The sequence below is a fragment of the Anomaloglossus baeobatrachus genome, chromosome 2 (genome assembly GCF_048569485.1).
Source record: "Anomaloglossus baeobatrachus isolate aAnoBae1 chromosome 2, aAnoBae1.hap1, whole genome shotgun sequence".
NCBI lineage: Eukaryota > Metazoa > Chordata > Amphibia > Anura > Aromobatidae > Anomaloglossus > Anomaloglossus baeobatrachus.
Window position 1 is genome coordinate 125,274,305 of NC_134354.1, and position 15,000 is coordinate 125,289,304.

Consider the following 15,000-nt stretch of genomic DNA (forward strand, 5'->3'; position numbering starts at 1 on the left):
TAAAGGGAGCACTTAAGCAACAAAATGGTATTTTAGTGTTCCCTTTATTTTTTCGAGCAATATATAATATATATATATATATATATATATATATTATACACACACATACCTATGTACACACACACACATTTTATATATATATATATATTTGGGCGTATATGTGTGTGTGTGTGTGTGTGTGTGTGTGTGTATATATATATATATATATATATATATATATATATATATAATGTATATAATATATATATATATATATACACTGTATATAAACACACGCACAATATATTTATCTTCTATGTATGCCTAAAAGTATAAAGGGTCTAAAAGTTGTTTTTTTTTAATGTGTTTTATCAAATCTGTTTGGCTGTTCGAGGCTCTTTGTGTCACTGCACACTCAACTTTGATGTGGTCTGTGGTCATGAATCAGCTGAAAGGAGCTCTGAAAAAGACAAATTAGGCCATGTTGAGCATTTTATGAGGTTTTTTTACCTCAGTATTTGAAGCCAAAACCAGGAGTGGAACAATCACAGGAAAAGTATAATAGAAACACGGGCACCACATTTATTTCCCACTCCTGGTTTTCACTTAGAAATACTGAGGTAAAAAACTCACCAAATACTCATTGTGCAAGAGACAAGACAAGAGGTACAACCGCCATTAGACCATCATTATAAATAACCGACGGATTCTCAGAAGAGTCTGCATTCAGCAATATACAGTGCAATACAGAGACTGTAAAAGCTAATTTTTTAATGAAAAAATAAGTTTTAAAAATATTTTACTTCCCAATTACATTCATTTAAGTAGATAAAAAAAAAAATTGTCCCCAAAAGTGGACACTCCTTTTAAGACCTTTTGAGATGATTGGGATGGGATTGTGATTGAGATGACTACCTTTAAAATAAAAAAACAAACAAAAAAAACAACTTTCGTATTGCTATACAGAGTAACACAATTTCTTTTAAAAAAAAAAAAAATTGCTTATCCTCGTAGAGATATGTCTCAAGCTGAGAAGGGAAGGGTGAGACTTAGAAGCTGGGGAAGGCCACATCGGTACTTTCAGTATAAGTGATGTACAATGCAGTGGAAGCTATATAGGGTACAACTGAGCTCATCAATATGTGATACGTTGTTTTTTTTTATGTGTTTTTTGGACTTTTAGTTCCCCTGGTTCCCTTTATATGACCTTATAGAGTTCTAGGAAGCTGAGTTATTTGATTTGCCATTGTTGAGTTTTGGTCCACCGTCTGTTCTCCTTATATCTGAGCGTCAGTGTACCATGGAAGCAGGTGGGATAATTGGGTTTAGAGTAGCTACACCAGATTTTTTAAGCCATGGCTACTACCATTCGTGATGGGTGGATTGATTTGTGGGACTTCAGTCTATCGGCCAGATCAGTAGTCTCAGGCCACTGGAAAAGAGGCCAGTGAATCTTGTTTCTAGCGCAGTGTTTGATTATCCGACCTTTCTCAATGTCATTATCGCAGCATGACTGAGAGGGGATGTTGTGCGAGTCCTGACTAATCAAAAGACGCACCAGGGATCTTGGAAGGTAAGCGATTCGTGAGCCTCCTGTCCAGTGGCCTGAGACTACTGGCTTGGTTGCTGGACCAGGACTCCCACAAATTAATCACCAATTGAAACTTCCTATACTAGATCTTTTTTTATAACCTGTAAATCACAAAAAGGAATATATCTTTAATTGCCCATTTCCTATATAGAGATGACTAGTTTTAATTAATCTGTTTGTTCCCTCTTTAAAGGGATTGTCCATGTGTTGGATAACGGTCGGCAGACTTCTGAATCCTTACATCATGCAAACCGTATGCTGTCGAAAGAGCAGATATACCATTTGCATACTTCCAGCCACATTCTGACTATACGTGAGGCTGTGCACGTCTAGTTGGTATGTGATCACATGTGTGCAAATCACATGACAACTTGCTCATACCAGCAACACCGGAGAATCCTGACCGTGTGTGGGGCGCGTGGTATAAGTATTTAAGTCTGTACTCCTGTAAGACTGATGACTTACTTCTTCCCACACATTGAAAAGCCCTTTAAAGGATTAACCCTAAATAATATGTTCCATATCTATAGTAGGTAATACTAACCGTCAAAGGAAGTTTCTATTTTTGAATGACGCTGTAGTCTTTTCTTTGTGTTTTTTCTGCTTTTGTTCCCTGTACATAAAGCTGGTTCAGTGTAAAATGCCTGTTCTCTGTGATTATGTCCCACATTTAGCTCTGATTAGCGTCCCATGAACGTCTCCTGTATATGGCGGGTGTGTTAGGACCACATGTGCTCACCATACATTACTGCAGCTATTGTAGCATGTCTGTCGCTATGAATTGGATCATGGCAGTAATATCTGGCACTTGGCAGAATATTGTGGCTTGTGATGACCCCAAAAATTGCTATCGGCCGCGGCTGACAATGTGTTTAAAAGATGACCACCATTAGGCCGGAGTGCCTTATTTTAGCACACATGCAGCATACACACTTTAGCGCTGGGCCTTTGGTCTTTTCATGGAGTTATATTTTCGGATTATTATACAAGGCTTCCTAATACAAGCTGATGACATTTCGCTGCTACCAGTACGTAAATCCGCACCGGAGCCAGTGAGTCTCATTCAGAAGGCCATCAGATATTTTCAGAAGTCACAGTCCTACCTAACTGTACAAGCATTTTCTGTATCTGTGGTATTTGGCACCCGAGTTATCTGGCTACTGGATTTGTCCTACTCCGTAATAACGGCAGATAATACTGACACAATGTGTTGTACAGATGTAGCAGAGCCAAATTAGTCTTTAAACAGTTTTTTTTCTGTGTAAAATGAAAATTGTATAAATTTATTTATGGAACACCTCAGTGATGTGCTACCATGATAATGTGTATCGGAGGGCAAGGTCAGCTCTGCTGCATCTGTGCATGTGCCCTTTCATGATGATTATGTAGACTATAGTATATCAGATCAATGACTGGTGAGAGGAATCAAGGTGGCCACACGCTCATTCGGCTACCAGCTATTTCTGCCTGTTTCCCCACATTGAGTCTAGACATATTCTCATTGGAGAGAGGGGTGCAGACTGTTGCTAGATACCTCTGGCAGTGGTTATCTACCCTGAGAACAAAAATATTGGACATGTTCAAATACAACTGTCCAATCCTTCTTTCTTCTCACATCTGCCATTGGAGGAGAGACAACACTCCCCCATACACATTGGATGGGCCGCCACTACCACTGACATAGGTATGGTATGGTCACCTTAAAGGGAAGCTATCACCTGAAATTACCTAATTTTACATGTTCAAGTCTGTATGAAAAATAAAAAATTGGAGCTTATAAGTTTCACACTGGCCACTTTTTAAGACTCTTAACTTCCAGGTGTTTCAGGAAACAACACATGTACACAGCCACAATGGTCAAACCCAGACCCTATGGTTTGTATTGCTGCATCTAATGAGACGGTGCAAAAATCATTGATAAGGAAGCCGAGGAGCAGCAACCATTACATTACCTATTCTGATTGGTGGATCTCGTGTTATCAGCTGTGTATAGAGCTGTTACCTGTCATTGTAATCCTGACTCTGATGATAACAAGCCTGCTGAAAACTATTCCTGAAATCTGTGAATCTAAAAAAGTCACAATGGCCAGTATGAAAATCAGATGATAATAATTTTATTGCGTGCATATATAGATACATGTCTAGCGCTCTATATATATGTAAAATATATATATATATATATATATATATATATATATATATATATAAATAAAAATAGATTATATATCTCTCCCTCTCTCGCTACCTATATATGTATATATATATATATATATATATATATATATATATATATATATATATAATCTAATATATATGTGTGTGTGTGTGTGTATATGTATGTATGTGTGTGTGTATGTATATATATATATATATATATATATATATATATACATAGACAGATAGATATATATCTATATATATATATATATAATATAAATCTGGTGATAGCTTCCCTTTAAGAGGCCTTGTTGCCTGAGTTCAGATTTACTTTCCTAAATCACCCCTTGAAGAATACAATGTATACCCTTCATGGCCGCTATAGACATCAGGATGACTTTTGGGTGGAGGAGTCGTACGTGTTCCCCGTGCTTATACAATGCTGTGTATATGACTTGCCTGTATGGGGGGGAATCCTTGGTGTCTGGGTAATTTCTTAACCATCTATCCACCAACATTAGATTTTCCATCACTTCATGTAATTTGGCCCATGACATTACGAGGCTGACATCCCCCCGATTGTTTTGTTCTTACCAAACTTGTTTTTCAACAGAGAATCCAGGCCAGAACCTGAACAGACTATTTCAGGAAGTACCGAAAAGAAGAAATGGGTCTGAAGGTACGTGACAAGCAGGTGTCTCTGTGTTTGTAGCCAGCCGTTCTGCTTTCACTCTGCTCTGTGTAGTCAGACTGTTGCATTTGATTCTGGCCTGGAATCTGATAGAAAAACAGCTGTAGTAAGTATAAAACACGGGCGCTCACACCGGAGTGTTAGACATCAGGACACTTTTGTAAGGTGACCTATTTCTAGGTCTGAACAATGGGGAAGGGGGGGGGGATAAGAGAAATGAAAAGTACAAGACATTGAAGATGTTTCTCTGCTTTATTAGACTGTTGTGTATGAGGGCACAATGTTCCAAAATTTACATTATTTGCATTATTCTAGTCTTGTTACATTTATAGTTATTTACTATATAAAGGGTTAAAGAAAATGATTAATGAAGGTAATTCACAGATCTTTCACAGACTTTTTGTCTGTAGTAATTTGTGCATATAACATGAATCAAAGAGATGAATTGACTGAGGAATGGGGCATAGTCAAGGATGTGGCTTAACAATCTTTCTTCCAAATGCAGACGGGGAAGGTGACTGCTGCAGCCAGTTGTCTTACAGCTACACACAGGACAGTGAAGCGGAGTAGTGTGGAGGATTCTACTGCCTCCAGTTGTCTTAAAGCTACACACAGGAAAATGAAGCGGAATAGTGGGGAGGTTTCTGCTGCAGTCAATTGTCTTAGTTATACAGAGGACAATGGAAAGGAAAGGGAGATTTCTGCTGCAGCCAGTTGTTTTACTGCTACACATAGGGCAGTGAAGTGGAATAGTGGGGAGGTATCTGCCACAACCAGTTGTCTTACAGCTACACACAAGACAGTGGAAAGGGAAATATCTGTTGCAGCCAGTTGTTTTACAGCTACACACAGGACAGTGAAGCAGAGTAGTTGGGAGGTTTCTGCGGCCTCCAGTTGTCTTACAGCTACACACATGACTGGAAAGGAAAGGGAGATTTCTGTTACAGCCAGTTCTCTTACAGCTACACACAGAACAGTGAAGATGAGTAGTGTGGAGGCGTCTGTTGCCTCCAGTTGTCTTACAGTTACACTCAGGAAAATAAAGCAGTGTAGTGGGGAGATTTCTGTTGCAGCCAGTTGTCTTACAACTACACACAGGATAGTGAAGCAGAGTAGTTGGGAGATTTCTGCTGCAGCCAGTTGTCTTACAGCTACACTCAGGATAGTGAAGCAGAGAGAGTAGTTGGGAGATTTCTGCTGCAGCCAGTTGTCTTACAACTACACACAGGATAGTGAAGCAGAGTAGTTGGGAGATTTCTGCTGCAGCCAGTTGTCTTACAACTACACACAGGATAGTGAAGCAGAGTAGTTGGGAGATTTCTGCTGCAGCCAGTTGTCTTACAGCTACACTCAGGAAAATAAAGCAGTGTAGTGGGAAGATTTCTTCTGCAGCCAGTTGTCTTACAACTACACACAGGATAGTGAAGCAGAATAGTTGGGAGATTTCTGCTGCAGCCAGTTGTCTTACAGCTTTACACATGCCAGTGAAGTGGACTATTGAGATTTCTGTTGCAGCCAGTTGTCTTACAGCTACACACAGGACAGTGAAGCAGAGTAGCACTTGAGGTGATTTCTGCTGCAGCCAGTTGTCTTACAGCTATACACAGGACAGTGAAGCAGAGTAGTGGGGAGATTTCTGCTGGAGTCAGTTGTCTTACAGCTATACACAGGACAGTGAAGCAGAGTAGTGGGGAGATTTCTGCTGCAGCCAGTTGTCTTACAACTACACACAGGATAGTGAAGCAGAGTAGCACTTGAGGTGATTTCTGCTGCAGCCAGTTGTCTTACAGCTATACACAGGACAGTGAAGCAGAGTAGTGGGGAGATTTCTGCTGGAGCCAGTTGTCTTACAGCTATACACAGGACAGTGAAGCAGAGTAGTGGGGAGATTTCTGCTGCAGCCAGTTGTCTTACAGCTTTACACATGCCAGTAAAGCAGACTATTGAAATTTCTGTTGCAGCCAGTTGTCTTACAGCCATACACAGGACAGTGAAGAGGATGAGTGTTGATGCTTCTGCTGCAGCCAGTTGTCTAATAACCACACACAGGACAGAGAAGAGAAGGGAGGACGTTTTTGATGCAGCCAGTTACCTCACAGCCACACACAGGACAGTGAAGCAGAGTAGTGGGGAGATGTCAGCTGCAGCCAGTTGTCTTACAGTTTTACACATGCCAGTGAAGCGGACTATTGAGATTTCTGTTGCAGCCAGTGGTTTTACAGCCATACACAGGACAGTGAAGAGGATGAGTGGGGATACTTCTGCTGCAGCCAGTTGTCTAATAACCACACACAGGACAGATAAGAGGAGAAGGGAGGAAGTTTCTGCTGCAGCCAGTTACCTCACAGCCACACACAGGACAATGAAGAGGAGGTGGAGGGACACGGCTGGTCTCCTGAGGCACATGAGAAGCTTTCTTTATATAGTTTTCACTTTTACACTGTAATAGGAAACAAAAGATAAGGAGATTGAGAGGAGAGACATTTTTGTACATTTCATGTGTTTATTGTTCCTTTTAACGAAGGGAAATCACAATGATTTATTTTGATTGTTGGAACATTGATTTGCGTTTCCAAGCAAGTAAATGTAATGCTTAATTCTGCTATGTTATCTGGATGTCATATGGTTGGAAATGAAATTGACAACGTTCATTTAATTATCACCCCCTGTGGCTTAATTATATCTATTGTCAGTGCTATAGTAATAATGGGTGCTGAGGTTTCAGTTACATATGGATCCTGGAGCTTGAGGGGCCCACATTAGAAGAGAGCGGCATTATCAATGGCCGAGGGCAGGGGTAGTAATAATCCGGATCCAAAATTTACATTGGGGGTTTGAAGCCTTTTAAACATTGCTGTGTTCTTGGGGAAGCGTTCATAGTGAAATGTGGTTGTGGTAGTGGTATAATGAATGCTGCTGGTGTATTCTGCACTGTACACATAATCTGCCCATAGAATCACTGCTGGATTTCTTATTTACATAGTGAAAGACGCTCCTCACGGTAATTCTGCCATTATCTTCGATGTATTCAGTTCAAAGCGTAGAATTAATTTTCTGGCTGCTCGTCATAGCACTGCCCTATGCAGCGGCTGGCTTTTTACATTCCGTTAATGTGCTGACAATACAGTAACATTAAGAAATATGTGAAAGCAACAATAAGCTGTAATTTAAATATGTGTTTGTCAGCACTCTCCTCGCAGCTAACTGCTTGGGTAAATGTTATATGCTCGCCCTCCCCTGATAATGTGCCCATTTGTTAATGGTAAAAACTCCGAAGGAGCTGATCTATCATATACAATTAGCTGGATTTTTATTACAAAAGGCCAATTACAAAACATCAGTGTTTACCTTAATGGGGTTATCCAGGACCTAAAAATTAATGTCCTGTCCTTAGATAGACCATAAATATTAGATGGGTGGGGGTCCGACTGGAATACTGCATCCCCATCACTGTTTACCAGACATAGCTCTATACTGCAACTAGTGGCGGCGCCTGGTATTACACCTGATAATTAGTGGGAGAATGCCAAGTTGTAATACCAAGTACAGCCATAGCTAAAAGTACCTGTAAAGGTATGTGGCCCTATTGATGGGCTGCTGAAAGCCCGACCCCCTTGATTTAAAGGGAACCTGTCACAACTTTTTTGGTGGCCACCACCACCGGGCTCTTATATACAGCATTCTAACATGCTGTATATAAGAGCCCAGGCCGCTGTGAGAACATAAAAACACTTTATAATACTTACTTAACGGTTGCGCGGCTGGCCATATGGGTGCCTCTGTTGTCCGGTGCCGGCGCCGCCTCTTTCGGCCATCTTCGTCCTCTTTCTGAAGCCTGTGTGCATGACGCGTCTACGTCATACACACTCGCCGGTCCTGCGCAGGCGCACTACAATGCTTTGATCTGCCCTGCTCAGGACCTGAATGCCGGCGAGTGTGGATGACGTAGGACGCGTCATGCACCGCGGCTAGAGAAGGAGAACAAAGATGGCCAAAAGAGGCGGCACCGGACAACAGAGACGCACATAAGGACAACCGCGCGACTGTTAGGTAAGTATTATAAAGGGCTTTTTATGTTCTCACAGCAGCCTGGGCTCTTATATACAGCATGTTAGAATGCTGTATATAAGAGCCCGGTGGTGGTGGCCACAGCTTATACGCCAAAAAAGTGGTGACAGGTTCTCTTTAATACTGATAGTTTATTCTCTGCATCATCCTTCTATTCTATTTTGAAGTCCCTGATAACCCCTTTAAGCCTGATCTATAATGCTAATGATTCTATAAGGTACATACATGTACTCCTAATTTCTTTGTCGCTCTATTGGGAGACCCAGACAATTGGGTGTATAGGCTATGCCTCCGGAGGCAGCACAAAGTATTACACTCAAAAGTGTTAAGCCCCTCCCCTTCTGCCTATACACCCCCCGTGCTCCCACGGGCTCCTCAGTTTTTATGCTTTGTGCGAAGGAGGCAGACATGCACAGCACAGCTCCACAGATTGGTCAGCAGCAGCTGCTGACCAGGTCGGATGGAAGAAAAGTGGGCCCATATAGGGCCCCCAGCATGCTCCCTTCTCACCCCACTCTTGTCGGCGGTGTTGTTAAGGTTGAGGTATCCATTGCGGGTACGGAGGCTGGAGCCCACATGCTGCTTTCCTTCCCCATCCCCTCAGGGCTCTGGGTGAAGTGGGATCCTATCGGTCTCCAGGCACTGAGACCGTGCTTCATCCACAACTCCTGTGGAGACTGCTGGATAGGAGCCGGGTTCCGTTCAGGGACATGGCCCTGCATCTTGAAGGTACTCTGTATCCCTGTAGGGACCGCGCACGGCAACACCTCAGCTTTGCTGGGTGTGCTAGTGCACCGGGGACCGCGGCGCTGACCGGGTCTATATGTGCCATTACACACTCAGCGTCGCTGAGTGTGTTTATATGTAGGGGCTACCGCGCTAACCGCCGCTGCCATGTGAAACTGCGGCGCGGCTGGGACTTGTAGTTCGCCGGGGACTTCGGCGTCGGCCGCGCTTTTACGGAGGCCACGCTTCTACTCGAGTCCCCGGCTTTCTTGCGGCCTAGCTTCCTTTTTCCCGCCCTCAGCCCTGACAGGCAGGGGAAGGGCGGGACGCTGCACGGAACGAGCAGCATGAGGGCTGGAGCATGCTTTGCATACTCCACTCCCCTCACTGTGCACTGTGTGAGACGCCCACGGCTCCCTCCTCTCGTCAGGACGCCGCAGCCATTCCTGTCAGCTCCTCCGACGCTGCAGAGAGGGACAAACCCTGGGAAACCCAGACACGGTCTCTGGTGGCCTCACAACCGCTTTAGGCGGCTGGTAAGCAGCACCTGTGGTGTTAGCCCCATGGTGCTGTAGTGTATTGATACATTCTGTGTTATTACTATATACTTTACACTGTATGAGCACAGTTCATTATGGCTATTTACCCTTTGGTGTTAATCAGGGAAAACAATAGCATGGCGCCCACAAAGACAGGGGTGCCAAAAAAAAAAACAAAAAAAAAAACAGGATTATTATGCTGCCTGCGCCGCTTGTACATCCCAGCTGCCGGCAGGTTCCATTGACTCTCATTGTGTGCAATGTGTGGCCCCTGTGACTCTTCTTCAGCCAGAGCATCTGCTAAGAGGGGCCCAGGGGGAGACACCTGTTGACACGGTCCTTAGTGACGGGGATGGAGTTTGTAAAACTCTCTGAGACTATGGCTGAGATACTAGAAGCCTTGCAGTCCAGGCCGGTATCTCAGCAAAGGGACTCTGTTGAATCATTGTTCCCTGGCCTCCCTCAATTGGACCAACAATGTCCTCCCGGGATACATTCCAGGCTGAGGGTTCTGACTTAGACCCCAGCCCCAGACCGACTAAGCGGGCTCGCTTAGAATTTCCCTCGACATCATGTTGTTCAGGGTCTCAGCGGGGGGAATCTCCGGTTGATGATGCGGAGACAGCTGATCAGGATTCTGATCCTGAGGGCGCTCTCAATCGTAATACTCCAGACGGGGACGCCATAGTGAACGATCTTATTGCGTCCATCAATCAAATGCTGGATATTTCTCCCTCAGCTCCTCCGGCGGAGGAGTCAGATTATCAGCAGGAGTAATTCCGCTTCAGGTTCCCCAAGCGTACACCGAGTATGTTTCTAGACCATTCTGATTCCAGAGAGGCAGTCCAGAGTCACCATGCTTGTCCAGATAAGAGTTTTTTCTTAGCGCCTTAAGGATACACGTTGTCCTTTTCCACCTGACGTGGTTAAAGGTTGGACTCAGTGTCTCAGAGTGGACCCTCCAATCTCACAGACTGGCGGCTAGATCATTACTTGCAGTGGAAGATGGAGCCTCGCTCAAAGATGCCACTGACGGGCAGATGGAGCTCTGGTTGAAATCCATCTATGAAGCTATCGGAGCTTCTTTTGTCCCAGCATTCGCAGCCGTATGGGCGCTACAAGCTATCTCAGCAGGTCAAGCGCAAATTGAAGCAGCCACATGCACGGCCGCGCCACAAGTGGCATCCATTACCTCCCAAACCTCGGCAACGCTATTAGTGCTGTCCTGGACTCTGCGAGCTGTACGGCGGTTGCGGCCGCCAATTCGGTGGTACTCCGCAGGGCCTTATGGCTACGGGAATGGAAGGCAGATTCTGCTTCCAAAAAAGCGCTTAACCAGTTTGCCAATTTTGTGGCGACAGGTTGTTTGGCGAGCGTCTGGATGAAGTCATCAAACAATCCAAGGGAAAGGATACATCCTTACCCCAATCCCAACCAAACATATCTCAACAGAGGAGAGGGCAGTCGAGGTTTCGGTCCTTTCGGGGCGCGGGCAGGTCCCAATTCTCCTCGTCCACAAGGTCTCAGAAAGACAAAGGAGCTCTGATGCATGGCGGTCTAAGTCACGTCCTAAACAGACCACCGGGGGCGCCGCTAACAAAGCGGCTTCCTCATGACTTTCGGCCTCCGCTAGTAGCATCCTCGGTCGGTGGCAGGCTCTCCCGCTTTTGCGACACCGGGCTGCCACAAATAAAAGACCGCTGGGTGAGAGTTATTCTGTCTCACGGTTACGAGATAGAGTTTACCTCTCGTCCCCCGACTCGATTCTTCAGGTCATCCCCGCCTCCCGAGCAAGCCGAGGCTCCTCTGCAGGCGCGGCGCACTCTGACGGCTGAAGGAGTGGTGATCCCTGTTCCTCTTCAGCAACAGAGCCACGGTTTTTACTCCAACTTGTTGGTGGTCTCAAAGAAGGACGGGTCTTTCCGCCCGGTCCTGGCCCTGAAACTGCTCAACAGACGGGTAAAAACCAGGCGGTTCCGGATGGAATCCCTCCGCTCCGTCATCGCCTAAATGTCCCAAGGAGATTTCCTTGCATCAATCGATATCAAAAATGCTTATCCCCATGTACCGATTGCTCCAGAGCACCAGCGCTTCGCCATAGGACACGAATACCTGCAATTCGTGGCACTGCCGTTCGGCCTGGCAACAGCCCCACGGGTTTTTACCAAGGTTATGGCTACTGTAGTAGCGCTCCTACACTCCCTGGGTCACTCGGTGATCCAGTATTTGGACGATCTGCTGATCAAGGCACCCTCTCTAGAGGCATGCCAACGCAGCCTTGACGCTACCCTGGAGACTCTCCAGGGTTTCGGGTGGATCATCAATTTTCCAAAGTCAAATCTGACACCGGCCCAATCGCTGACATATCTTGGCACGAAGTTTCATACTCTCTCAGCGATAGTGAAGCTTCCGCTGATCAAACAGCAGTCACTACGGAAAGGGGTACAATCTCTCCTTCAAGGCCAGTCACACCCCTTGAGGCGCCTCACGCACTTCCTGGGGAAGATGGTGACAGCAATGGAGGCAGTCCCTTTCGCGCAATTTCACCTGCGTCCCCTTCAATGGGACATCCTATGCAAATGGGACAGGAAGCCGACGTCCCTCGTCAGGACCGTCTCCCTCTCTCAGACGACCAAAGCTTCCCTTCGGTGGTGGCTTATTCCCACTTCATTAGCGAAGGGGAAATCTTTCCTACCCCCATCCTGGGAAGTAGTCACGACGGACGCGAGTCTGTCAGGGTGGGGAGCGGTTTTTCTCCACCACAGGGCTTAGGGTACGTGGACCCAGCAAGAGTCCTCGCTTCAGATCAATGTTCTGGAAATACGGGCAGTGTATCTTGCCCTGAAAGCGTTCCAGCAGTGGCTGGAAGGCAAGCAGATCAGAATTCAGTCGGACAATTCCACAGTGGTGGCATACATCAACCACCAAGGCGGCACACGCAGTCGGCAAGCCTCCCAGGAAGTCCGGCGGATTTTGATGTGGGTGGAAGCCACGGCCTCCACCATCTCTGCAGTTCACATTCCAGGCGTGGAAAACTGGGAAGCGGATTATCTCAGTCGCCAGGGCATGGACGCAGGGGAATGGTCCCTTCACCCGGGCGTGTTTCAGGAGATCTGTTGCCGCTGGGGGGTGCCGGACGTCGACTTCATGGCGTACCGGCACAATAACAAGGTACCGACGTTCATGGCACGGTCTCAAGATCCCAGAGCTCTGGCGGCAGACGCCTTAGTTCAGGATTGGTCGCAGTTTCAGCTCCCTTATGTGTTCCTCCGCTGGCACTGTTGCCCAGTGTGTTACGCAAGATCAGGGCTGACTGCCGCCGCGTCATCCTCGTCGCTCCAGACTGGCCGAGGAGGTCGTGGTACCCGGATCTGTGGCATCTCACGGTCGGCCAACCGTGGGCACTACCAGACCGACCAGACTTGCTATCTCAAGGGCCGTTTTTTCCATCTCAATTCTGTGGCCCTCAACCTGACTGTGTGGCCATTGAGTCCTGGATCCTAGCGTCTTCAGGATTATCTCAAGACGTCATTGCCACTATGAGACAGGCTAGGGAACCAACGTCCGCCAAGATCTACCACAGGACGTGAAAAATTTTCCTGTCGTGGTGCTCTGCTCAGGGTTCTTCTCCCTGGCACTTTGCCTTGCCCATTTTTTCTGTCCTTCCTTCAATCTGGACTGGAAAAGGGTTTGTCGCTCAACTCCCTTAAGGGACAAGTCTCAGCGCTCTCTGTGTTTTTTCCAGAAGCGCCTAGCCAGACTTCCACAGGTACGCACGTTCCTGCAGGGGGTTTGTCACATCGTTCCTCCTTACAAGCTGACGTTAGAACCCTGGATTCTGAACAGGGTGCTGCTGGTTCTTTAGAAATCACCATTCGAGACAATGAGAGATTTTCTCCCTCTCACGCCTTTCGCAGAAAGGGTTTTTTCTAGTAGCAGTCACTTCACTTCGGAGAGTGTCCGAGCTAGCAGCGCTGTCATGCAGAGCCCCTTTCCTGGTTGTTCACCAGGACAAGGTGGTTCTGCGTCCGGTTCCGGACTTTCTCTCTAAGGTGGTATCCCCCTTTCATCTCAATCAGGATATCTCCTTACCTTCTTTTTGTCCTCATCCAGTTCACCAATGTGAAAAGGATTTGCACTTGTTAGATCTGGTGAGAGCACTCAGACTCTACATTTCTCGTACGGCGCCCCTGCGCCGCTCGGATGCACTCTTTGTCCTTGTCGCTGGCCAGCGTAAAGGGTCACAGGCTTCCAAATCAACCTTGGCTCGGTGGATCAAGGAGCCAATTCTCGAAGCCTACCGTTCGGCTGGGCTTCCGGTTCCCTCAGGGCTGAAGGCCGTGGGCGCGTCCTGGGCTTTGAGACACCAGGATACGGCTCAGCAGGTGTGTCAGGCGGCTACCTGGTCGAGCCTGCACACTTTCACGAAACACTATCAGTTGCATACCTATGCTTCGGCGGATGCCAGCCTAGGTAGACGAGTCCTTCAGGCGGCGATTGCGCACCTGTAGGAAGAGGCCGTTTTACGGCTCTCTTACGAGGTATTATTTTACCCACCCAGGGATTGCTTTGGACATCCCAATTGTCTGGGTCTCCCAATAGAGCGACAAAGAAGAAGGGAATTTTGTTTACTTACCGTAAATTCCTTTTCTTCTAGCTCTAATTGGGAGACCCAGCACCCGCCCCTGTTTTTTTGTGTACACATGTTGTTCATGTTGAATGGTTTCAGTTCTCCGATATTCCTTCGGATTGAAGTTACTTTAAACCAGTTTATAATTCTTTTTCCTCCTTCTTGCTTTTGCACCAAAACTGAGGAGCCCGTGGGAGCACGGGGGGTGTATAGGCAGAAGGGGAGGGGCTTAACACTTTTGAGTGTAATACTTTGTGCTGCCTCCGGAGGCATAGCCTATACACCCAATTGTCTGGGTCTCCCAATTAGAGCTAGAAGAAAAGGAATTTACGGTAAGTAAACAAAATTCCCTTCTTTTTGGTACCTGAAATTAAGAGCGTTATGCAGGACATTTTCTTAATTTTCCCTAAGGGGTAAAGCACTTACCGTCAGGTAGTTGGTAACTTCCTGCCTGTACTGCTCCACAAGGATCTCTCATGGCTCAGAGCCGTCCTGGACCGCTCCTTCCAGTGATATTCCTGCTTCCTGTGATGTCACGTCGACAGAGCAACTCCTTCTCTTTGATCTGCTTTGCCGACTTCATTGACAGCCCAGTGCACTAAGTTGAGACAGCTGTCAA

At 46.2% G+C, this 15,000-nt stretch overlaps 1 protein-coding gene across 2 annotated transcripts in view; it reads left to right on the top strand.

Moving 5' to 3' along the window:
- CUX1 (cut like homeobox 1) overlaps positions 1–15,000 on the top strand; it is a 544,050-nt gene that overhangs the window by 354,001 nt on the left and 175,049 nt on the right. The window contains exon 16 of one of the 2 annotated variants that reach the window (XM_075335308.1): positions 4,341–4,406. The exons of the other annotated variant lie outside the window; for it this stretch is intronic. Within the exon in view, the coding sequence (XP_075191423.1) occupies positions 4,341–4,406 (66 nt within the window). The remainder of the gene's footprint in view (positions 1–4,340; positions 4,407–15,000) is intronic. 2 annotated transcript variants of the gene reach the window in all.